Genomic DNA, 23,595 nt, shown 5'->3' with positions numbered 1-23,595 from the left:
CACCTGGATTTCTTCCTCATAGACTCTCTCCAGCAGTGCAGTGCTGCTGTCACCATCTCTGTTTTTTCTCTTGCCCAGCTTTGGGGTCATCCCAAGCACTCCATTGGCCATTCACACCCCTCTGATGCCAAACCAAAGTATTGATGTCTCTCTGCCCCTCAACACCCTGGGACCAGTCATGAAAATGGAGCCTCTGAATAATCTCCAGGTAAGGATTGTCTCCTGGGCAGGGGTGGATCTGCAGCTGCTCAGCCCTGATCTTTGGCCCAACACAGTGTGGTAACCAAGCCCCACATATATAGGGCAACCAGGTAGAGCCAGAAGGTTGTGTGAATGTTGGCCACGAGCCTGGCCAAATCTTTTTTCCTATTCCTTTCTCTGAAAGAAAACTTCTGGGATTTTGTGACTTGCCTTTTCAGATGCCTCGGAGCCACTGCTTGCACTTTGTTCTGCTCCAGCAAGGCACTTGTGTGAACAGATTGCAAAGTTTGGTTGGGCTTAAAAACTGGAGCTGGTCTGAACAGAGAAAGCCTGGTCTGGACCTAAGGTTGTCTGCATCAGTTCTGGCATGCCTTAGTGGTCTTGCCCGAGCTGCTGTAGCTGAAGCACTCATTGAGCGGATGTGATCCTCTCCTGGAAGGAGGCTGTTCCCCATTCCTATTGCATGCAGGCACCTGGCAGTCAGACTCCATGACCTCTGTCCCTGTTTGTGGAGCTGGCTCCTCCAAGATGAATTTTCCTTGTATCCCAAGGGTGCAGTTAATTGCATTGTAGCATGTTTTGCTTATGTCATATCTACAGGAGGTGGGAACTGGGTTGGGTTCCTGTAACGTAGCAATCCACAGAGGGGAGTATTTTAAAGTAGCTTATTCTCTTTATAGATTAAGAGAATGCAATGAAAGTTACTATTTATTCTGCCTGAGCAACTGTTTTTTCCTTTCCCTTGAATTCCTTTCTGGGGCTTATGATTTATTGATGAGTCTTTGGGCAAGCAGCTTGAAATAGCTTCTCTGGCACTCAAACGAGCAGTCCTACACTTGGGCTCTGAGCTCAGTCATGCGATTGGGGGAGCATGTGGACAGTAAGTGACTTGCATGTGCTTGCCTTACACAGAGGGCTCTTCTGCCCTGTGGAAGAGCTGGGTTCCCTCTGCATCTAGGTCACAGGTTGTTCCTCCGCATTTGGGTTGGATGGTGTGAAGTCACTGCCTGCTCTGAAGGCAGCTTGGAGCTCTAAGGAGGTGACGATGGTCCTGATCTGCCTCCATAGCACTGGAGATGCTCTCAGTGAGGCATTCTCAAGTTGCTGCTACTTTCATCAGCAAGGAAGTGAAGTATTCAGGTTATTAAACCTCTAAAGGAATCAGAATGCTGTCTCTTATATTCTCTTCTGCTAGAACAAAGCAAAGAGAAAACATGCAAGGAAACCTCCGACTGCCTTATATTGGGACAGCAGAGCTTCATCAGTGCCAGACTTAGATACTAATTTGCTAGCTCTCTCATTGCCATAGAAGTTGGCTGCCCTTTTACAATTGGGGAAGCTGCCATATGGAGTAATAGTATATTTCTCTGCAAGGAGTTGAATCATGATAGCAGATGCCAAGTTAAAAAGAGCACTCCCCTTACTTTCCTGACAGTAGTGGGTTTGATGGAGATCTGTTATTGCCCTGACAGCCAAGGCTCTGGTTTTGTTTTGTGAGTTCATGTAGAAATTATCTGTCTTGAAACGGTCCGAAATCATTTTGGTGACCTACTTAGGGAACAATTTATAGCACAACATAGGGACGTTTGTATTCTCCAGTCCTGCATTCATTGAAGAACCAAAAACGCTCATCAAGCTGAATTTGCTTAATGCAGGTTTGTTTGTTATTTTTTTTCCTGAGCTGTAGAATTCGGAGCTGGTTTGAACCTGAGGACCTTACCTGCAGCTCCTGTTGTGGTGGGGATCTTTTTGTTTTACTACCAAAACAAGTAACTCCTGAGCTAACCAAACTGATAGCTTTCAGCTTTTTGTTATGTTAATTAGGAACTTCAAAGGCTAGCTGTGCATTCCTTAGGCAACTATTTCAGAAGGAATGAATCCGAGTCTTGTTAAGGTTATTTTTATTACCATTTCTAATCCTTCAGCCGATGCAGCTGGTTTAATCTTAGCACTTGTAATCAAGGAAAGAAGCTGAAATATTTGACAAGTTAACAAAATGCCTTTTTTTACAAGAAGGCTAATATTTTCAGAGGCTTACTTAGGTAAAATATGACGATTCCCAACTGAACAGTCTGTTTGCTGGTTGTCTTCCAACACTGTGATAATGAATAGCACTGCGCTCCTCCTGTCCTGACTGAGCAGTGACAATTTTCTTGACCTGTGGAGTTGAAGCCTTAGATTCAACACTCAGTCAAGCAGTGAATTATTCCATGGATAAAGCCCAGGTTGGGCTGAACACAGCAGTAACACAAAAGGTGTGCAAGAGTTGATTGAGCCTCACCATGGTTGGTTGCCTGGCTCCTTTGCCAGCTGGGCTGCCAGTGGTCATACAGACTTGCTGTGTAAACCTGAGCTCTCAAAGAGGACAGTGGGTTCTGAAGTGGGATTTTTTTCGTAGTGAGAAGTCTTTTATTCTTTTCAGGTACTTCTTGAAGTAAAATTTGAAACAGGGAAATAAGAGCCTTCCTGTGTTATTGCAGTTCCTAATAAATGGTGGCCATTGAGGGGCTGTGAAATGCGGTGAAATCATCAGAATGTTCGATCTGATCATTTGCGTACACAAAAATTACTCCCCTAAGCCTGGAAATGGGTGAAATGGAGCCAGCCTGCTGAGTTTCAGGAACAAGCTTGGCCTGTCATGTTACAAACCTGATTGTTTCTTCTATGAGGTGGTAACTGTTTGCAGGAGTCAGAGCAATCAAAAACAAGCTGCATGAATTGAGAGTCTGAGCCTGGAGCACTGCCTTTCTCTTTGGGTAAGCATTCAGAATTGCCTGTCAGTGCACTGCTTTCCCCTCCATCACCTGCTGTCAGCTGTCCGGGCTGTTTGTTGCAGCTGCTGAGCACACAACTGAAAAGTATGGCTTCTGTTTTCTGAAGTGCCCATAAAGTGATTTGGACTGGACTGACGAGCATGGGAAGGGAGGGATCTGCCAGCTCCATTTCTTCCTGGAAAGTGATACTTGGAAATGCAGACCTCTCCTGAGCGGTGTGAGGTTCAGAATATTTTTTAGCTCCAATGATTTTGGCAAAGCATTATTTCTGTACAGGCAGATGAAGGTGCAGCTTCCTTGTTGAGAAGAGATCAGGCAGGTTAATGCACCAGATCACACTTAAGCCCTTCCATGTACAGTTCTGCTCTAACTCATCACTGCTCCTCGCTTGCGTTGTAGAGCTGTTCAAGCTCATTCATGAGAAGTGATAATGCACCCTGGGTCACAAATGCAACACTTGGAAACAGATTTCACAGTTTCACCTCTCCTCTGAGAATTGGTGTGAGTCCAGGCAGTGGATGTTATTGATTTGGAGCCTGCTTATAAATTACATATCTGCCTGGGAGATTTGTGTCAAGCCCACTGTCTCAACCACCATGTATGGCCTTGTGTAGTTGGAAGTGGAAGATGGTTTTTTGGGCTTGTTGCCTGGATTTATTTACTCTTTTTCTGAATGGCCTTAACTAGTAAGAGTTGTATTCCAGCATGGAGGAGAGCCTCCAAAAGGGTTCTGCAGTAACACTCCCATTGCAGCTCGATGTCTGCAGCCAGCTTCTAGCCTAGCTGTAGGTAGAGCATCCAGCCTGCTGCCAAGCTCCTCTAGATCCCGAGCAGCTGACCTGTCAAACACAATGAAGGGAAACAGCTCGCATTCCCTGAAGGCATCTGACAGCAAGAGCAGCAGGCTGTCAGAGAACACGCCATGACCTTGTGCTGGCAGAGGTAGAAGACTCTGCAGAGGAGAGTTCTCGCCTTAGCAGTTTGGCTGTTACCAGGCTCTAAAGCAAAACCAAATTGGAAGGCAGTCCTTAATTTAGTGAAGCTGCTAATGGGATTCCAAGTGGGTATGTTGTGTACTTGCTGCTGATGGAAAGCATCTGTGTTACTTTCAGACTTGACGTGGAAAGTTGGTTCTTACGCTCAAGTCTGGAATTTAAAGCATCAGCAACCTACGCTACTGAAGCAGTGATGTAGCATTGTTCTTAGGAGGTGGCTCTTCCCCTCGCTGCCGTATGTTGGCCATCAGAGGGTTGTGCTGCAGGGAAGGACGTCAGCAGTGTGCTCATGCTGCAAGGTGAGCAGTGCGTTCTGGAGGATACTTCTCCAATTAGATGGTCTCAAACAAGACATAAGGAACTGGGAGCCCGCTACCCATCTTCAGTGGGTCAGACACTTTCAGCAATGGAGCATCACATGAAAATCTGTCACCTTCTTGACTTTTATCTCTCTGAAGCTTTGCGATCTGCTTGACTCAATTCACAAGCTGGTCATTTATTATTTTTTTTTCTCCTTTCAAAAAAGATGGCAGATGGAAAGCTGTTTTGATTTAAAATGCTTCTGTTTAAACTCTCAAATGTCTGAGGCTAGAGGTCTTGTTAAAGATTTAGTAGCTCATACGCAGACCGACAGGTTAAAGCTGCGGAGCCCCAGGCAGAGTTAGTCTGGACTGGAGAATGTATTGAAGGCAAGTGGAGGTTGCTTTCAAGCATGAAAAACCTGCAGAGACATCTCAGCTGCTGGTATCACTTCAAATGTCAGTGATTGTCTCGGGCTCCCACCAAAGGAGCAAAGTGTACTGTGTTGTGTGATGGCAGCTAGGCTGGAAATGCTCCCCCATCTGTCCCAGTGCTATGTCTGGGGACACTGTATTGTTTTCTATCCTACTTGCAAAAATGACACGTAACAGCTGATTTCTGCATCATTGCAGATGCTTGCAGTGTGACGTGTGATGTCATTGCTGAGCCCAACGGAGCAGTTTGGGGGAAGGCTGAAGTGAGGTTTCTGTGCTTTGCTGGGAAAAATTACACTTCACAGTGTCTTAATTGTGCAGCTCTCCAGAGTATAGCAAAGCAGCTTACTCAATGTGTTTCTGCAGAGTTGAGAAGCAGGTCAGCAGATACCTTTTTATAGCGTTTTTGGAGCTGCAGGGACAGGGTTAGCATATTAATTTGGTGCGTGCCTCCAGAACTGTGACTGGAGAGAAGGCGCTGCTTTCCAGCCCTTGTAAGAAACTGCTGTTGTATGGCAACAACAATTAGCTGCGAAGGCAAAGTAGTCTCTGTTGTTTTAAGACAAGGCAATTAATCATGAAATCAGAGTTGGGAAGATCTTGGGTCACGCAGTGCGGACCCTGCTATGCTTTGTTGTTTCCCAGCACTGCCTCATAGAGCTGTGTCGAGGCTAATTTTAAATACCTGAGTGCTGAAGCTTTTGTCTTCCTCAGGAGGAAGGAGTGCTGCTTCATCATTCTCACTATCAGGTTTTTCCCAGACATTAGCCTAAGTTTTCCCTCTTCTGGCTTATCTCTGGGGCTGCTCTGCCCAAGCGCAGTGTCTCCAATGGCCACGTGGTCCTTCCCCAGACTCCTTCCCACAGTGAGGTGCATTTTTGGCTGCTCACCTAATTCCATTTTGCAGAGGTGAATCCCTGAGGTCTGTCCACCGATCCTCCTCACTCCCTCCTGCTCTCAGTGCCTCCATCACCAGCATCAGATGCTCACAATCCCAAGTATGACGTCCTTCAATATATTTTTATTTGAGATTGCACCATAATTTTATTGGGCTTCAAACTAATCCCATATAAGCCAGTGTGTGCTGTGGGAATTAAATATAAGCTACTACCTTTAATGATGGCTGAAAGTACAAACCCCCATGGAATCACATTCATCTTCTTGCTTCTCTTTGCACTGCTGGCACCCCAGCTGCTGGATGATTCCATTGGGAATGCTCATTTCAGACCACCTATGTCTGATCAGATCAGAACGCAGTGACTTGCGTTGGAATTCTGTTTTATTCCCCTCCTCATGTACCTACAGCTATTCTTGCAGAAATTTAAGGGTGCCTTTCTCGACCTACTACTACAGACAATAGATCTTCCCAGCAGAACACTGATGTCTGTAATTATTTAATGTGACTGGAGTTTATCTTGGCATAAGTCTGCATAGCAGCAAATTAATTTCTTTGGCTCGGCAGTCAGTGTGGTTGAGCTTGTGTTTCAGCTGGCTGAAAAGCTGCAGAAACTTCTTTTTCAAAGGAAGCTCCTGCAAGTCAGTGCTCACCACACAACCTCAATTCCAGGTCTCTGTCTGCTGAGCTGTACTCCTGTGACAAGCTATTGTAGTGCAGGATGTTGTGAGGATTGCATGAGAGGCATAGAAATCGGGCCCAGAGCTACATTTTCCATGGTATATTATGACAGGGCACTTTCTCAGACCTCCCATTTACTCCTGCTATACTGTCAGCTCTTAGCCTGCCTGGAGAGAACTGGAAGTGGCGTTGCTCTCAGTTGGCAGAGATTCATCAATGATGTGGCAACCTTGTGTGATAAGAGGCAATGTGGTGCATCTCCCTGACTGGTGGTGTTTAATGACATGAGAGTCAAGTCTTTTGTCAAATTATCCTTTTTTTTTTTTTTCTTCACCTGCCCTGATTGCTCCATGTCAGAGTTTTCTTCCAGGAATGAATGCAGCACATTGTGTGCTTGGTGGGAGATGCTATGAGGAACATACAGAGCAGAGCAGCTTCAGGCTTAACATGATTAAGCCAAGAGCCTGCAAGCACTGACATGGCTGAGAGTTGGGATTAAAGTTTAGGGGATACACAGGGCTTTGGAGATGGGGAATTGCAAAGGTGAGATGGAAAAAGAGGAGTAATGGAGAAGCTCACGTGTAACATGACAGACACGATAGTAGCTGTTTGTGGCCACTGTAGACAAACTTATACTGAGGATGGAAGAAGTGAGGGGAGGGGGTGGCTGAGCAAGAGTAGAGAAGAGCAGAGTTGCTGTCTGGGACCTGTCAGTGCAGTTGGCTCTGAAGCATTGTGGTGAAATGCCTGCAGAAGATTGAGCAGCTTTTAGTGAAAATGGAGAGGGCATGGAGGGGTGGGAGTGATCTTTGTCTGAAATTCCCCAGCAGTACAGCAGCATCTCTCCAGGCAGTCTCATGCTCAGAGCTGACCTTTGCTAGGAGAGCAGTGAGAGCGTGAGCAGGCGATGGACCTTGCAGAGCCATGGGACCCCTCTGGACTTCCAGACAAATACTGATGCTTTAACCACCATTTCTTCTACAACAGGTAGCTGTGAAAAACAACATTGATGTCTTTTACTTCAGCTGCCTAATTCCTCTCAACGTGCTTTTTGTGGAGGATGGCAAAATGGGTGAGTGAGTGCTTTTAGGGCCGTGCTCGACCTTCCTGAGCCCTACAGCATCCAGCTGGGCACAGCTGTGCCATGGCTGAGATCCACGTGTGCCTGCCCGTGATCTTTGTGCCAGCGTATCCCAGCAGACTGATTGATCTGCAGTGGTTGGGTGGCTTGTCCCCATAGCCCTGCAGCTCAGTAGCTGCATCTCACATCTGCTCTGAGTCTCTGTCAGACAAGGAGTGGATCTGTTTGCTTTGAAACTGATTTCTGGTGGTTTTTTTGTTGTTTTGATTCTTTGGGGTTTGGTTCACTCAAATGAGTGTGGGAATTTGCCTCAATTTTAACTCTTACTTTCCTCTTCCCTTGATTACATTGTTTGGGTTGGCATGTAAAGAGCATCTTAACTTGCACTGTAACATAATTCTTAAATCTGTGGGTCTCCTTGTCAAATCCCACCTGCTCTTGGTTTGTGAGGCTGTCTTTGGTTTGGGGACATCCAAAAACCACCAACACCTTGCTGCTTTTGCAGTGAGACTGGGGTTATCATAGAAACAAACCCTGGATCTGACCACACCAGGTCCAAATGTGATCCAGAGGTCTCCTGTGTCTCTACCTTGCATCGTTCTGTTCTAGTTAATGCTATAATTCTGCATGTGCTGATGGTGTGTCTTGTTTGCAGAGCGCCAGGTCTTCCTCGCAACTTGGAAAGACATTCCAAATGAAAATGAGCTGCAGTTCCAGATTAAAGACTGCCACCTGAATGCTGGTGAGTAGGTTAACTGTGCCATGCTGAGAACATTGAGCAGCACCTTTGGTGTTCAGTGGACATCACTTTACAGAGAGCAGTGTGTGTGAGTTGCACTTAAGAACGCAACAGCCTGTAAACCCTGGAGCCTGGTCAAAAAGTTTAGCTGGATCCATAAAAATACATTTGAAATCTACGGTCTTCAATTTCCCATCTCTGCTTCTTCCTTTCATTCTGCATCTTGCATTCTTGTTTTCTCTTTTACAGCTTTGCTTCTCTGTAAAGCTGCTCCTGTAAATGGAGCTGAGCACCTTTTTGGGAGCTGTGCTTAATCTCATCCTGCTGCTGTGTGTACCAGGCAATGCCATACAGCCCTGCCTTTAATCCTGGGTTGGTCTCTTCACCTTTCAGCATCTTTCTACTTTCTGTTGTGAAAGAGTGATCTTACACACTGCTATAGAAATGGTTGGACATCTGTGGAGGGTAGGCCATGTGAGAGAAGAGCTGGTCTGCTGGAGCTAGTCTGCTGTAGGCAGACCTCATAGATCTGACCTTACTACTGCTGAAGGATGGAGTGTAGCAGGTGGAATGTGGCTAGCTTGCAGCTTTGCACCCAGTCAAGAGGTTCTGGACAGGAGCCAAGTGGTTTTACCCAGAGCTGCTGTGCTTCACAGGAGAAAGTGTCCCTATTGATGCTAAACCCCATAACTGTTTTATTCTCTCATCTGCCATTACACAATGAGCACCCTCTTGCTTCAATTGCAGAAAGAAACCATGGATCTCTTTGTGCTCATAATTATTACTATTTCAGAATGTAAAAGATTGAGCATGCAAAAGGGGAAAAAAATAGCAGCTGTTGAACCTTCTGACTTGATTTCACTGTGGGGGTTTCAGCTGAGAACAACCTCTGCTCCTCCTCCAGCCCTCCCTCTGCTCCACTGTGCTTGGCACGGCCTCTCCTGCACTGCAGTGTTGCTTCTGCTGTGGCTGTGCCCTGCTCCCTGCATCTCAAATCTGAGATGGTAACTTCTGTCATTGCCACTGAGGTGTTGCAGTCCTTGCAGGCCTGGTCCTCTTGGAGGAGAGTGGCTCATGTTCTAGGAACTTCCTCATGAGAGGTGCTGAAGCAGAACACAGGCAGTCACCTGAGTTGCCACCAGGGTTTGGAGGCACGCTGTGCCATCCAGGGCCAGCTGTCACTGCACAGCAGGCACCTTACAGCCCCTCATGTGCAAAATGCAGGCTTTTCCCAGATTTCTTCTTTTGTTCCTTCAAACAGAGACTGGCTTAAGAGTGGAGATGCTCCTGTGTTTGTCTGCTCTGAGGCCGTTGTGGGTAAAAGACTCCTATGTCTGCAGTGCAAGCCAAGCAGGGCTGGCTGGAGCTTTGATGGTTTGCAGCAGGGATAGCAGGAAAGGCTGCATCTTTGGCAGCTCACCCTGTGCCATGGCACAGAGCAGCTGGAAAACCTTGACTGCTGCAGGTGGCAGCCCTCAGTGCCACCAGCTGAACTGAAGGTGAGGTGCCAGGCACCTGGATGAGAGCAGCGTGCTGCTCCTATCCCCAGCATCAGGCTGGGTATTGGGAAAACTTTCTTCTCTGAAGGAGTGGTGATGCAGTGGCACAGCTGCACAGGGAGGTGGTGGGGGGGTCCCCATCCCTGTGGTGTTTCTAATCCGTGGAGACGTGATCAGTGGGCACAGTGGCAGTGGGTTGGAGTTGGACTTGGGAATCCAAGAGATCTTTTCCAACCGTAGTGGCTCCTAGCAGTGAGAGCCAGCGCAGCCGTGGGGCTGTCTTTGGAGCCGTATGGCCACAGAGGAGTGAGTGTCTTTGGAGCTGTGTCTCAGAGCTGGGCTGTACTTGTGATGCGCTGCACATCTTGAATTGATCAGAGCTGTGCTTCACACGTCTGCCTATTTAGGAGGAGGTTATGATAGTGCTGTGAAGAAAAGTATATTCTGGGATGCAGCTTGCAATGAAAACAGAAGGTCATGGATACAGTGCTGTGTTCTCAGCTCTTAGAACTCAGTACTAACCTAATTGTTTTGTTTTAAATGAAATGGCAGGTACCCAGCACTAAAAGCTCCACGGTGCCCATGGAGTCTGCCACCAGAGTGTATGGGGAGGGCCAGGAGGGCTGCAAAACCTTCCACCCCATTCTCACTACTGATCACTACCACATCCTGCATGCATTGTGCCAGATTCAGTGGTGTTTGTGTCAGCCATGCTGGAAATAGACCCAGCAATCTGGGTGCTCTGGGTACAGCTGGACCCACTGAGGCTTCCCCTGCACCAAAGCTCCATTTGCTGCCTTTACGCTGCTTTTTGACATGCTGAGCTGGATGGAATGGTAAAGGACTGCTACATGAAGCTGGGCTGTGCCCGTCAGATTAGCTGGATGGTTTTCTTTTTTTAAAATTTGCTTACTCAAGCGCCGAGTGAAGGAGCAGAGGCTGACTTGCATGTGGAGAATGAATGCCATTGAACAGGGATAATTAGTTGCTGTGCTGTTCAGCAGTTCTGGTAACTTTGGTGTGAAATGAAATCTTCAGTATTTGGAGCTGAACGTGGCTTTATTGGTATGCAGCGGTCATCTCAGCTTTCCCCAAGTAATGTACTAATGCTGGAACTGAGAGAAATTGCATTTTCTTGTTGGAACAAACAGGGACACAATCACATGCAGGTTTGTCTGATGTTTATTTCTGTATGCACAAACCTAACAGCCCGGTTGTCATCTATTAAGGAGCCCGTGCTTGTGGCATGCAGTGCAAATGAATGGTGATACTGAACTACGTGCTCTCCTCTGGATGCCATCCTGCATCACGGGGTGCTGGTTGGCAGTCGCTGGGTGCTGCAGGAGCAGGGAGGTGTGTGTGTGGTTCCTGCCCATGCCAGGCACTGGCCGGGGCTCTGCTGGGTGCTGTGCTCGTGGTGGGAGCTCAGCGGCTCTGCTCCCAGCAGCTCCCTGCCTGTAAGGGCTGTGCTGTCAGATGGCATTAGCGGCCCTGCCTGCAGCCAGCACAGCCTGGCACTGTTGCTTAGCAACTTGCCTGATCTCCGAAATCCCAAATTCTCATGCTGGCCTAGCACAGGAGGGATGGGGACCCGCAACCTGGGGGCGAATAGAGTGGCTCCCAGCTCCCCCCAAATCAGGGCTGGAGGAGGGGGTAGGAGGTGCTGGGTGAGCACGTTATTTCTCTGGGTGGCTGGACGAAATGGGATGACTTCTGGTAGGATTTCAGGCACTTTTGGGGGCGTATCTGAGGTCAGTGAGGGTAGCTCCACAGTGCCCCTGTGCCTGCTCAGGGTGAGTTTGTTGTAGAGAGCAGGAGCAGAGGATGGGAGAAGGCAAAGGAAGGAATAAGGGTTTTTAAGCAAAGGATCTCATTAGGTACTTATATCTACCAGTTTCCATAGTAACTGGGGAAGAGAGAGAACCTAAATCTGAATGTGTCTGAGTAGCTGGATGCTGGAAGCCTCCCTGACCTGCATGCAACCACTCTGCAGCCAGTGGGCACATGGGTGCAGCCTGGGGTATGGACACCACTCTGAGCCTTCCACCCCAGCACGCAGTGTGCTTCTCTTGCTGCCATCCAAGGGCTGAGGATCGCCCTGCCCTACACCAAGAAGCCCCTTGGCAGCCAGAAGCTGCTGCATTGGGTCTTCCTGTTCTGCATGTTTTCTTCTGCTCTTGCTTCTCCAGAAGGTCCCATGGAAGTAATTTTCATCACAGTTGCCTCCATACAGTTCTGCAGGTGAAATCTCACACCTCCCATCAGTGCTAAGGCCATGCAGTGTGTTAAAACTGTCACAGCCCTGTGCTGAAGAAGCTGCTCCGGGCTCTGCTGTCTCCACAGATGTATCTGAGCTAACATGCATTTTTCTTTCTTTTTTTCTCTGCAGACACTGTCTCCAGCAAACTGCAGAACAACAACGTCTACACCATTGCCAAGAGAAACGTGGAGGGTCAGGACATGCTCTACCAGTCCCTCAAGCTCACCAATGGCATCTGGATCCTGGCTGAGCTTCGCATCCAGCCAGGCAATCCCAATTACACGGTGAGACCACAGGGATGTGGCACATGCTGGGATCCTCCCAGCTCAGCTGGTGTTGATGCAGATCCCGTTCATTTGTGTAGGGGAGCAGAATTCCCACTGAACTGCAGAAAGTGAGATACAACAGAATTGTGCTGCTCTGTTACCAGTGAGCTGGGATAATGCCCGCTCAGCAATAAGTGTTTATTTGCCAAGGTTACCCAGAGATAAAGCCAAGAGACATTAGCAAGAAAACATTGCCAGGACACCCTCCCCCCTCCCCCCCCCACCTCCCCCGAGCAAACAAGCAGCAATTGATGCCTGGCTGGCTCCACAGCAGAGCTGGCTGTCTGGGCATTAGAGGCTCCAGGCTCCTGCTGGCATCAGCCTGTGGCTGGTGGGAATCATAGAATCATTAAGGCTGGAAAAGACCACTGATATCTAGTCCAACCACCAATCCATCACCACCATGAAATTGCTGGCTGCCCTGTGTCGTGTACCACTGCGGCCGTTCCCTTTGACTGCTCCCATTCTCAGCATCCCATTGTTAGAATGTGTCTCTCCTGTTGGAAGGTGTTCTGGGCTGGGGAGTTGTAGGATGAAAGCAAGTGATGGGAAATGCTTCAGCGAGGGGACTGACGCCATTCTGCTGATCTTGGCCCAGTCCTTGCTTCATAGATGGGCAGTGTCCAAGTTTCAGTCTGTAAGGACTGAGCATGCAGACATGCCCTCAGGCACAGGGCTGTGATTTACAGTGTGACAGCAAATCGCTGTTACAGAGCTCAGACCAGCGTGTCCCCTTTGCTCATGCCTACAGTGCTGTGTTTGGTAAGGAATTTGGGAACCCCACGTGGGCATTTGCTTTCGTGTGCTTCCTCCTGCTTGTGACAAGCACTGAGAAAGCAGTTTGGTTTTGGTGGTGAAAGAAGCAAAATCCAGAACTATTCTGGATCTGAATAGAATGATTAAGGTTGGAAAAGACCTCTGAGACCCCCACATCCAACCCCCTGCACCCTACCATGCCCACTGACCACATCCCTCAGTGCCACATCTCCATGGTTCTGGAACACCTCCAGGGATGGTGACCCCTGCCTCCCACTCCCCCCCATCTCTGGGCAGCTGTGCCACTGCATCTCCACTCTTTTGGAGAAGAAACGTTTCCTGATACCCTCCCTGCTGCGTAAAGCAGCAGAAACTTTGTCCACTCTGTGCTGTAGGTCAGGAGGTGCCATCCTGCACCACCACCACTAACCTCTGCTCTCCTCCTGCCCTCAGCTTTCTCTGAAATGCCGTGCTCCTGAGGTGTCCCAGTACATCTACCAGGCCTACGATGCCATCCTGAAGAACTGATGGAGCTCTGCCTGTGCCTCACCCTGCAGGAGGACAGAGAAACGGTCCCTGGGTCCTCCTCCACTGCTGGTGTGGGGAAAAGCACCCTTAAACTGGAAGCAGCTGTATTCATGTGTAGGATTTCAGTCCGAGGCACTGATTAAACAAGGTAGCAATTAGTATCCACATGCTAATGATGATAGGGAACAAACCCCTTTGATATTTTTAGCGTCCATGGAGTTTGTAACCACTGCTTCAACTCCCCTCCCCCCCTCCATCCCCTTTGCCCCTCTCTTGTCCATTCTCGTGGGCTTCTCCATTTTGTGCCAATGTCAGTGTTTTCTAAATGGCTTTAGGTGTAGTTCTGATTTTGTAAAATACTGCTCACTGGAAAAGAAAAAAAAAAAAACCAACACAGAAAAACCCAACCCACAGCTTATTAAAACAAGGCAAAATGGTCGAAAACATACACTGCACTTTATTTTATATTTTTATACATTTTTTGTTTTTTTTCTTATCTGTGATTGGCTTTAAAGGGAAAGTGATTCCGTGGAAGTGGTGGGCACCCTGCAGGGCTGGCTGTGGGCTGACTGTGAGGAACAGAGCCATGTGCTGCACCTGTGGAGCTGAGGGGCTCTAAATGCAGCGAGGGGTTTTTATTGGGTTGTGCTGGCGGCCTCAGCTCTGCTCCCTGTGATGTTTAACTCCATCCATCATCTCCCTGCCCTGTGAGCTGCCGATCAAGGAGGGAAACTCCTCGTGTGTGGGGAGGGGCTGTGGACAGATGGCTAATGGGACAGTGGAGGACAAAATGAGAACGAGCTCACTACTTGGGCAAAAGCATGGGCTGTGTTCTCTGTGTCCTCACCATCTGCAGCTCCTCCTCTTGCTCTCTCTGCCTTTCACCCAACCCTTGAGCTGTGCCCCTGCACCCAGTGCTGTACGTCCCAGCAGGGCTGCAGGCATCTGATGTCCGTGGGCCCTGGCAGGATCCTGAGGCTCTGCAGTGGGGCTGAGTGGTTCTCCCCACTCCCATGGTGGCACAACAGACCAATTTGGGCTTGGCAGTGCTTGCACTTGCTGAGCTGAGCACACTTCAAAAGCATTTCTTCTGTTAGCAGCCCCTAGGGCACGAGGCACTGAGGGTTTCTCAGTCCTTGCCTGCAGCCCCCAGCCCCTCTTCTCCTACCCACCCTTTGGGCTGGGAACCCTTCCCTTTCCCATTCACAGCTGTGCACTCACCATGTTGCAACCAGTGAGTGCTGCAGCCCCAGCAGTGAATGCAAAGCCTTGTGCATGCCTTGCTCCATCCATTGCTTGCCCTGCTTCATTCAACAAAGCCTCTAACCAGGGCAGCTCTGCCCTCCCCAGCATGTTTTGATGCCAGCTCTTCCCCAGCAAGCAAAGCTCTGACACATAGCAGCCCCCATGTTGTCATTTAGATGCCACGTTCAAGGTCAGTAAATGTTTTATGGTGAAGATGGTTCATCAGGGCTCTGTCATCACCTGCAGCCAAGAGGCCGATGCTGGGAAGAGGTCAGAAAGCCCCGTTTATCTCCCCCCACCCTGAGCCTCAGTGCAGAGAAGAGGAGCACCTGGCGGGGCCTGGAAGGCTCTGTCCCTGTGTTCTGGTTGGGGAAAAAGTGGGGCAGAGCTGGAGTAACACAGTGCCTGTGTGTGCTGGGAGGTGATTGCTCCAAGCCCTGCAGGGCCACGGCACAAATCATTATTAGAGCAATTAACGAAGCACCGGCAGCGCTGAGTGCTGGGGCAGGGAGAAGACAGCAGAGGGTGAGGAATGAGCTCAGCCTTACACTACGCAGCTGGAGGAGCTTTGATATGGGGAGGGGATGCTCAGCACCCCTTCCTGTGCCACATTTCTTCCCAGCATCTCGGGCACATGGGTGTCCCTGCGTTTCTGAGCCCTCCTCTCCTGCTGTGCCACTCGGTTGCTTTGCTCACCATGTAGCTGTGTTGCTCTTCAGGCTTTACCTGGCGTCCGTGTCAATAAACTCATTTCCACAAGGCCGTGGCTGTGCTGTGGCTCTATGGCTGTGGGGGCTGCTGGGCTTTGTGGGATTGGGCTGTGGGTGCTCCCCGGGAACCCCTTTGCTGTACCAGCCACTTCTTTCCTACAGCAGAGATCTCTGAGGCTGTTCTGGGGCTGGCACAGAGTGTGGACCAAGCATCCCCAGGGCTGATCTTCCACTGTGTGTGACAGTGGCCCAATGGAGGATGGGAAGAGGATGGATGTCCCCATCTCACCCTCTCCGAGGGGCTGTGTGCGCCCTGACCTGCTTTTCCCACGTGCATCAGTGATGCATTGGAGTGCTCTTAACCCGTGCTGGCATCTTGCAGAGGGTTTTATCTTGGAGCAGAGTGGGTTGCCAACCGTCTGTGCTGGCAGCCAGCCCCAGGTTGGCCAGGTTGGAAGGATCAGGAACGACCTCAAGGAGCAGGAGGAGTGCTGCCCTGTGCTTCTCCTCTGCCCAGCTCTGGGTCAGCAGTTCCCATTTGTCCAACAGGACCCGAAGTGGCTGTGAGATGTCCAGAGCTGCCCCATCCCCATTGCATCCTACAGCAGAGGGAAGGGCTCATCCTTCCCCATGGCTCTGCTGGGGGCTTCCTGAGGAGAAATCGGTCCTTCTCTTGCTCTGGGTTTGCAGGCAGGCTCATGCCCCATAAACAGGGACACACCAACCCTTGCCCGTGCTGATCCTTGCAAACTGGGTTTGTTCACCTCTCCTGTTAGCGCGTGGCACTGGGATCACGGTGACATGGGTGGCTTCAGACTTGGAGCTGCTGCAGGGCCATAGGGTGGGTGCCCTATGAGAAGATGAGCCCAATCCCACTGTGCCCTTTGATGGCTGATTTTGGGTCTGCATCCCTCCCTGCAGCCAGGCCGGGGATAGATGCAGGGCCAACCCTACTTCCCTCCTCCCAACCCCCCCAAAGGCCACCGTATATTACATTTCACAAATAAAACCACGAGTGAAGAGCGCCGCGAAGGGAGCTGCTAAAAATATCCCCGAGGCTGAAGCTTGGATTGTGCGGGCGAGTTCATCGCAGCCGCGATCCCGGCCCCTTCCCAGCAGCGCTCTTTGCGGTGCCGGGAAGCGACGCCCGGGGGTGGCGGGTGGGAGGTGGGCAGCGCCTGCAGAGGCACTGAGTGTTTCCCCGGCTGTGAGCATCAGGGAAACAAACCCCGAATCCCAAAAAGCTTGGGGGCAATGCGGGATGCGCTGGGCTCAGCGCAAAGGCCGTCCCTGTGCCCCCAGCTGTAGGGCTCTGGCCGGTATCCCGTTTTCTCCCCGGGAAGGAGGGGGGGCTGCGATGGCCAGTGCTTCCATTTATACCCAGCTCACCCCATCTGATGCTTTCCCAACCAGAGGTATCAGTGGGGTTGGGGGGGGGGGGGGCTTGGCCACGGCAAAGTCGGTGTTTGAGCTCTGCCGACCTGCGGGGTGACAGCCAGACCCGTGGGGATGTCCCAGCCCTCCGTGGAGAGCGGAGAGAGGTTCGGGTTCTGCTTTGAGGTGTGCGGCTCCGACCCCGCTCCCTGGAGATGCAACCATCCTCTCCCTCGCCATCGATAAATGCTGGTTGCGGGGTGTCCCAAAGCCACAGCTCTGCGATGGAGACGTCCGACCCCGGGGGGATGCGGTGCGTCCGGGAGCCGCTGGTGAGCCGAGCCGGGGTCCTACGGCGTGGGATGGGGACACGGGAGCGGGGAGGGCTGAGCCGCTGCCGCACCGGGGGCACATGGGTGGGTCTTTTCCCATCAGCACCTCCCAGAGCCCCGGGAGAAGCCGCGTCCTTCCCGGCTCCCCGCAGCGCGCTCCGGGCATTCCCCGCATCGTCTCTCTGCGCTGCCTCCCTCCCTCCCCGCATATCTCCGGGCGCTGCCGCCTCCTCATCTCTCGGGCATTCCTCGCATCGCTCCCCGCGCTCCATCCCCAGAGGAGGTTCTACCTCCCTCCATCCCTCCATCCCTCCCTCCCTCCCTCCTTCCAGCCCCGCTTCCCCCGCAGCCCCTCGCCGGGCGGGGGCCGTGCCGGGCACTCACTGCAGCGGGGCCGCCCGCCCCGCACCGGGTTCGCCGCATGGCTCCTCCGCCCGCCGGGACAACGCCGGCCCGGGGCACCGCCGCTGCGAGGTAACGGAGGGGAGCGGGGATGGGGAGGGGACGGGAGCGATGCTGGTGGGAAGGGGGGGAAGTTCAACGAGGGGGTACCCGGCTGAAGTTGAGCGGCAGAGCTCGGCCGCTCTCCCTCCCTTTTCCCCCAAGGCAGTGGATTTGCGCGGTGCCCGCATCCCCCGCCTCGGTCCCCCCGCGCTGTGCTCCTTCCTCAGGTCGGCCCCGACCCCCGCGGTCTGGGGGGGGGGAGGGATTCTGTGCTGCCCCAGAGCATCGCCGCGGGGAGTGCGATGAGGCCCCGCGGGCAGCAAACTGAGGAGGGGGGCACAAGGTCACGATGCCCCGCAGCCTGCCCCGCACCGGGGGTCTCACCCTCCTGAGTTCCGTCCCTGCTATGTCCCCGTTCAGGCCTCAGTTTCCTTTTGTGTCCCCAAATGCTGCTGCTGCCATCAGGGCAGCTACTTGTGCTTTGGGGGCAACCTCATCCCTAGGGCCCACAGGACAGTGATCCCCGTGTGTGGCTCCACCTGGGATGGGAACGGGGTTTGGGGGATGCTGAGGGTGGTGGCATGGCATTGCCCAGCAGTTTGGGGTACCCCGTGTCCCCATGGCACCCTATGGGGCTGCAGGACTCCACACCCCTGCCAGTGGGTGGAGAAAGGGGTACAGGGACAACGGGGTGGCCTGGCCATGACACTGCTTTCTGCCGTCAGAGCCAGGCCCCAGTGGGGTGTCCCTGTCCCTGGACTGCATCAGGCCCTGCTGGGTCCCTGCAATGGGGACAGCCATGGCCACACTCTCCCTGGAGCAAATATCACCATCACTCAGGGTGAAATGGGGCTGCTGGAGCCTCTGACAGCCCGGGGACCGTGCCCTGTGCCTTGGGGATGTTTCTCAGGGAACGCAGAGAGAGCATCACCAACTGGGAAAAGCATCCATGCACTGAGATACAGCAGGAGCGGCTCCCAGGGATGGGAGATGCAGTGGGACCCGTCCCACTGACATTGCTATTCCCGTTGCAGCTGGTTGGGACCTCAGTGCCAGTGGGTGCTGGGAATCCTCTGACCCCATTTCTGCATTCCTGTGCCCAAACCGTTGCCTTGGGGCCCCCGCCACGTGTGCCCGCAGCTCGCCCTGTCAGCTGGCTGGGAAATTAGCCTCCATCAAGTTAATTGCTGAAGCGCTCAAAGCCTGAAATTAAACATTAAAGCTGTCACTTGCAGGCACTGAGCAATCCCCCCTTCAGCAAAAGGCAATTCCAGCTGTCCAAATCGGGGAGACGGATTCCCCAGCTCGGGGCATAGAGCAGCCGGTGGCCGTCCCCATCAGAAATGCCCCCTTGTCACAGGGTTTGGGACATGATAGCCTTCTCCTTGGCCCCGCAGTGATGTGCTGTCCCGGAGGGGAAATGCATCCTGAATGGGGCTGAGCCCCCCTGCAAGGGAATATGCAGCGTCGGCGCCGCGGGAGCAGCACTGGGGCAGCGGCCGGCGGCCGGCGGTATGGTGGCAACCTTCAAGATCGCCGTGCTGGGAGCCCAGGGCGTGGGCAAGAGTGCCATAGTCCGGCAGTTCCTCTACAACGAGTTCAGCGAGGTCTGTGTGCCCACCACGGCCCGCCGCGTCTACCTGCCCGCCGTCGTCATGAACGGCCACGTGCACGACCTGCAGATCATGGATTTTCCGCCCATCCCCGCCTTCCCCGTCAACACCCTGCAGGTAGGGGCACGGAGTAGGGCCTCCTGCTATGGGGGTTCGCTTCCTGAAAGCTGAGGATCGTGTTGAGGTTGGGATAGAGTGTCGGTTCTTCGGTAATTTTTCAGCCCCAAATGATGGCCAACCCTGAAGGATGGGGTCCCACCTGTTGTCCTAGAGTGAAGGGCTGATGGAGCCAACATGTCCAGCACCCAACGCACCGCGCACCCATTGCCCAATGCTGCCATGGGGTCAGGGTTGTGCTGTGCGTAACTGTGGTTCCTCTAAGCCTGGCCATACATCCCCTTTGGGAAAGAGCCATTTTCACAGAATCATAGAATCATTAAGGTTAGAAAAGTCCACTAAGATCATCGAGTCCAACCATCAACCCATCAGGTCCATTTTCCTCTCTAACCCTTGAGCTCATGATTAACCCCAGTTCCATCCCAGCACAGCCCTCGCCACTGGGTTTGTCCTGGCAGTGCCCTGAGCTCAGCCATCAACACTGACCCATCCCTGAAGGTTAATATGAGAAAAAAGGGATTTGAAAGCTGTACCTCTGCCGGGGCCGGGCTGTTGAATTTTTAATTGGTATAATTACATCACCATGGGTCACAAGTCCTTTCACTGCTGCTCCAAAGCTGTGGGGCAGGAGGTGAGGGGCTCGGGGAGGTTTAAAAATTACACGCAATGTGCAGGAAATGGAAGGTCAGTGGGAGATGGACCAGAATAGGGGGTCATTGATCGACCTGGCAGATGATGCTCACGTACTCAATTGACCCTGCGGGCTGGCAAATCCCATTATCCTTCCCCTGGGTTAATGAAAAGGAATCACAGGGACATGGCAGGGCAGAGGTGAGATGGGGGGTGGGGATTTGGGGATGGAAAATGCGACATGCACAACACAACGCTCTGGGTCAGGAGTCCCACATACATGTAGAATGCCAGTGGTGGATCCTACAAACTTCTTTCCTCCTGCAAACATGTCTGGTCCCAAAGTGATGCGGCATCCTGTGGGACACGCCAGGATTGATCCCTCTCTGCACCTTGCAGGAGTGGGCAGACGTGTGTTGCAGGGGGCTCCGGAGCGTCCATGCCTACATCCTGGTCTATGACATCTGTTGCTTTGACAGCTTCGAGTACATCAAAACCATCCGCCAGCAGATCCTGGAAACAAGGTAGGGGCCATTTGCCGGCGGGTTGCATGCTGCTGGTGGGGCTGTAGGGATGGGACGCTGGAGAGCTGTGATACGACAGCAAGACAGACTCAAAGGTGGATAGGGCTGGGAAAGCAGCTTGGGGTAGTGTGGGGTAGAGTGGAAAAGCACTTGAGTGGTGGCCAAGAAGAGGGACAAGGGGACGTGGTGAGAGGCAGCCCGTGACGGTGGACAGGGTGATGGTGGCACGTTGCTTTATTGGTGCCACTTTGGGACGGATGGGATGGATGGGAGCAGCCCGTGGCTGCGTGGTGCTGCCCTCCCACCCAACCCAGGGTCATCGGCACCTCGGAGACTCCCATCATCATCGTGGGCAACAAGCGGGACCTGCAACGGGGCCGGGTGATCCCGCGCTGGAACGTCTCCAACCTGGTGAAGAAGACGTGGAAGTGCGGCTACATCGAGTGCTCGGCCAAGTACAACTGGCACATCCTGCTGCTCTTCAGTGAGCTCCTGAAGAGCGTGGGCTGTGCCCGCTGCAAGCACGTCCACACCACCATTCGCTTCCAGGGGGCCCTGCGCAGGAACCGATGCACCATCATGTGAGCCCCCCGTGCCACTGTGCCCCCACAGGACACCCGTTTCCATTGGGGTGACGCTGCACTGGGGACACCTCAGTCGTCTCTTCCCTGTGATGACTTCTGGGGAAGCAGTGACCGCTGTTGGGTTGGACCGGGGTGGGGATGCCACAGTTGTCCATTGAGTCCCAACGGGCTCTGCTTCTCTGCACAACAGAGCTGCTGGCGGGCAGCCACGCTGTCCCACAAACCTCACATCCCCACATTAGGGTTTCTCACTGCATCGCCTCCATGGGCTCCTGCTGCTCCGTGCCCATCCTGGGCAGTCCAGTTTGATTCTCCTTCCCCAAAAGTGCTCTTTCCACTCCTACCAGCTTCCTTTCCTCCAAGCTCATCCTCTCCCCATATGTCCCAGCCCCAACAGAGGCTGTGCTGGACATACCCTTGGTTTCAGGGGCAAAGCTGCTGCCGTGAATGCTGGGCACAGCTCAGCATCTCAAATACAGATCCAGGCTGGATTTGGCCCCAGCAGGGCCTCCCATAGGGGAAGGTGGCATCCATCCATCCATCCATCCATCCATCCATCCATCCATCCATCCATCCATCCATCCATCCACCCATCCACTCACCCATCCATCCACATGGAGATGGTTCCCATGCAAAGGCAGTCTCTGAAGCAATAGGGAGCTGGAGGTGCATTTCCATCCTTCTTTTCCTTCATTCTATGCACACTCCTAATGGGAAAGTGAGCCTCTTTTTTTCTTTTCTTTCTTTCTTTCTTACTTTATTTATTTAGAGTTAATCTTTTGGCTTGCTCCCCCTGTCGGGTCATCTGCATCTGTCCTGGAGCCTGGCACAGTGGTTGCTGGGGTATAAATGGCACAGGGATCTGTGGGTTGTCCCTCTGTGGATTGGGGACACTAAAGCAGGAACCAACCAAAACCCATTATCTCCTGACAGCTTTTACTTCCCAGGAGCTTCACTGCTATCCTGGTAACACTTTCTATTAAGAGTCCTCCTCACCGAGCTCCAATCCTTGGCATTCAGTGCAGCCCCGCATCTCTGCCATTGGCCCCCGCTCTGTCCCTGCCATTGGTCCCCATGTCCCCACCACTGGTTCCCACTCCTAGCAGCCACCTTGGGAACCAAAACCCATCCCCTTGCCTCCCAAAACAAAATACAAATAAACCAAAATCAGGAAAGTTGGCAGGAGGGAGCCTGTGGCCAAGAGCTGGGGGAGAGGATGAGTGTGGCCGAGGAAGGCAGCAGCTCCCATCACCCCCACAGCAAACCCTCTGTGCATCTCCTTGGGGTTTGTCAGTGCACACGACCTATATTTCGGCCTTTCACTGGCTTTACCCCTCCAAATGGTTTGAGAAGGAAACTCCTTGGTAAATGCCACTAATAAAGCATTTATACAGTGCTCCAACACACACATATCAGTGACCAAGCCAATACATTGTTTGTTACAACCCTGTAGCCTGCAGTTTATAGCACAATTAGTTACAGGTTTTTATAGCATCTATTTAGTATTTTGAAGAGAAAAAAAAAAGTTATAAATATAATTGTTATATTATATTGTATTTTATAGACAGAAAAGCTGTATCAGTAATAATGACTCTCACCGCTTTGGCAGCATTACCCCGCTCCCCAAAAACATGGGCAGGGGGCTGGCAGCCAACAGGGGCCAGGACATCCCCATCCACAGCACTAATGGAGCTCCATTGTCCTCCCCATAAACAAACCCTTAGTATGAAGTGTTACCACTCGCCAGCCGTCGCCGTGGGTTTCCTACCTGGATCTATGCCTACTGCAGAAGCAACCCGCTCCCATCCCGGGGGCTGGGGATGTCCCCAGCCATCCCCAGGGGAAGCAGGAAGGAAGATGCCATTTTCTGCCCCAGTACTTGGTGACCAAGTGGTGACATGGGGCTGGGTGCAGCGCTGATGAGAATGCTCCTCCTCTCCTCCTCTCCTCCCACTTCGGTGAGCATCGTGGTGCCTGGACATGGCATTCTCTTCCCCATGGACTTCTTATTGGAGATCCCCAGGTGTCCACACCACCCTGCGCCCCTTTATTTGGAACCCAATTAAAATCAGGTCTGTCCCCTTTGTTCTGTACTCGCCTCGCTGCTCCTTGCTCACAGTGCCGGACTCTGCAGCTCCACAACAGCCCCCAAACCCTCTGGGTCTTCTTCCATCACCCACCCAGAAGAGCCACTGGTACAAAGGTTTGGGAGAGCTCAACTGTAAGAGCACCAGTGGCCATTGCCTTGGTGAGGCAGTGATCAACTCTATGAGCTCCATCCTTGCTGGAACAGCCCCCAGCCATGGAAATGCCAACACAGAGGTTTGACAATGGCACAGACATGGTGCCCATGTGTCCCCCTGCCCTGAGCAGCTCATGGGGTTGGGTGGGACTTTGGGTGAGGCATGAGGTTCCATTATGCAGATGGGGAAGACTGAAGAGCGGGGTAGTTGGCTTGGTTGAATGCCAGATAAGGGGATCAGCATCGCAACCTTGGCATGGCAACTCCGACAACGCGTAGGTCCATCCCTGACCCAGACCGATGGGCATGGC

General features: G+C 52.2%; 2 protein-coding genes across 4 annotated transcripts in view; both read left to right on the top strand.

Moving 5' to 3' along the window:
• Positions 1-13,469, top strand: part of AP2B1 (adaptor related protein complex 2 subunit beta 1) — a gene marked incomplete at both ends in the record, with an annotated part of 59,966 nt that extends 46,497 nt beyond the window's left edge. For all 3 annotated transcript variants that reach the window (XM_079545212.1, XM_079545211.1, XM_079545210.1), the window contains 5 exons: positions 79-208; positions 7,268-7,352; positions 8,017-8,103; positions 11,989-12,143; positions 13,395-13,469. In XM_079545212.1, the coding sequence (XP_079401338.1) occupies positions 79-208; positions 7,268-7,352; positions 8,017-8,103; positions 11,989-12,143; positions 13,395-13,469 (532 nt within the window). The remainder of the gene's footprint in view (positions 1-78; positions 209-7,267; positions 7,353-8,016; positions 8,104-11,988; positions 12,144-13,394) is intronic.
• A 5,619-nt stretch (positions 13,470-19,088) lies between these two features.
• Positions 19,089-21,043, top strand: RASL10B (RAS like family 10 member B; the record flags this gene model as incomplete). Its single annotated transcript, XM_079545108.1, has 3 exons — positions 19,089-19,304; positions 20,334-20,458; positions 20,773-21,043. 3 exons carry the CDS (start codon positions 19,089-19,091, stop codon positions 21,041-21,043), a joined length of 612 nt encoding a protein of 203 aa, XP_079401234.1.
• Between the last annotated feature and the right edge of the window lie 2,552 nt (positions 21,044-23,595).

The sequence above is a fragment of the Tetrao urogallus genome, assembly GCF_951394365.1.
Source record: "Tetrao urogallus genome assembly, chromosome: 20".
Classification (NCBI taxonomy): domain Eukaryota; kingdom Metazoa; phylum Chordata; class Aves; order Galliformes; family Phasianidae; genus Tetrao; species Tetrao urogallus.
The sequence above is the reverse complement of the archived record's forward strand: the minus strand, read 5'-3'. Positions and strand labels throughout refer to the sequence as shown.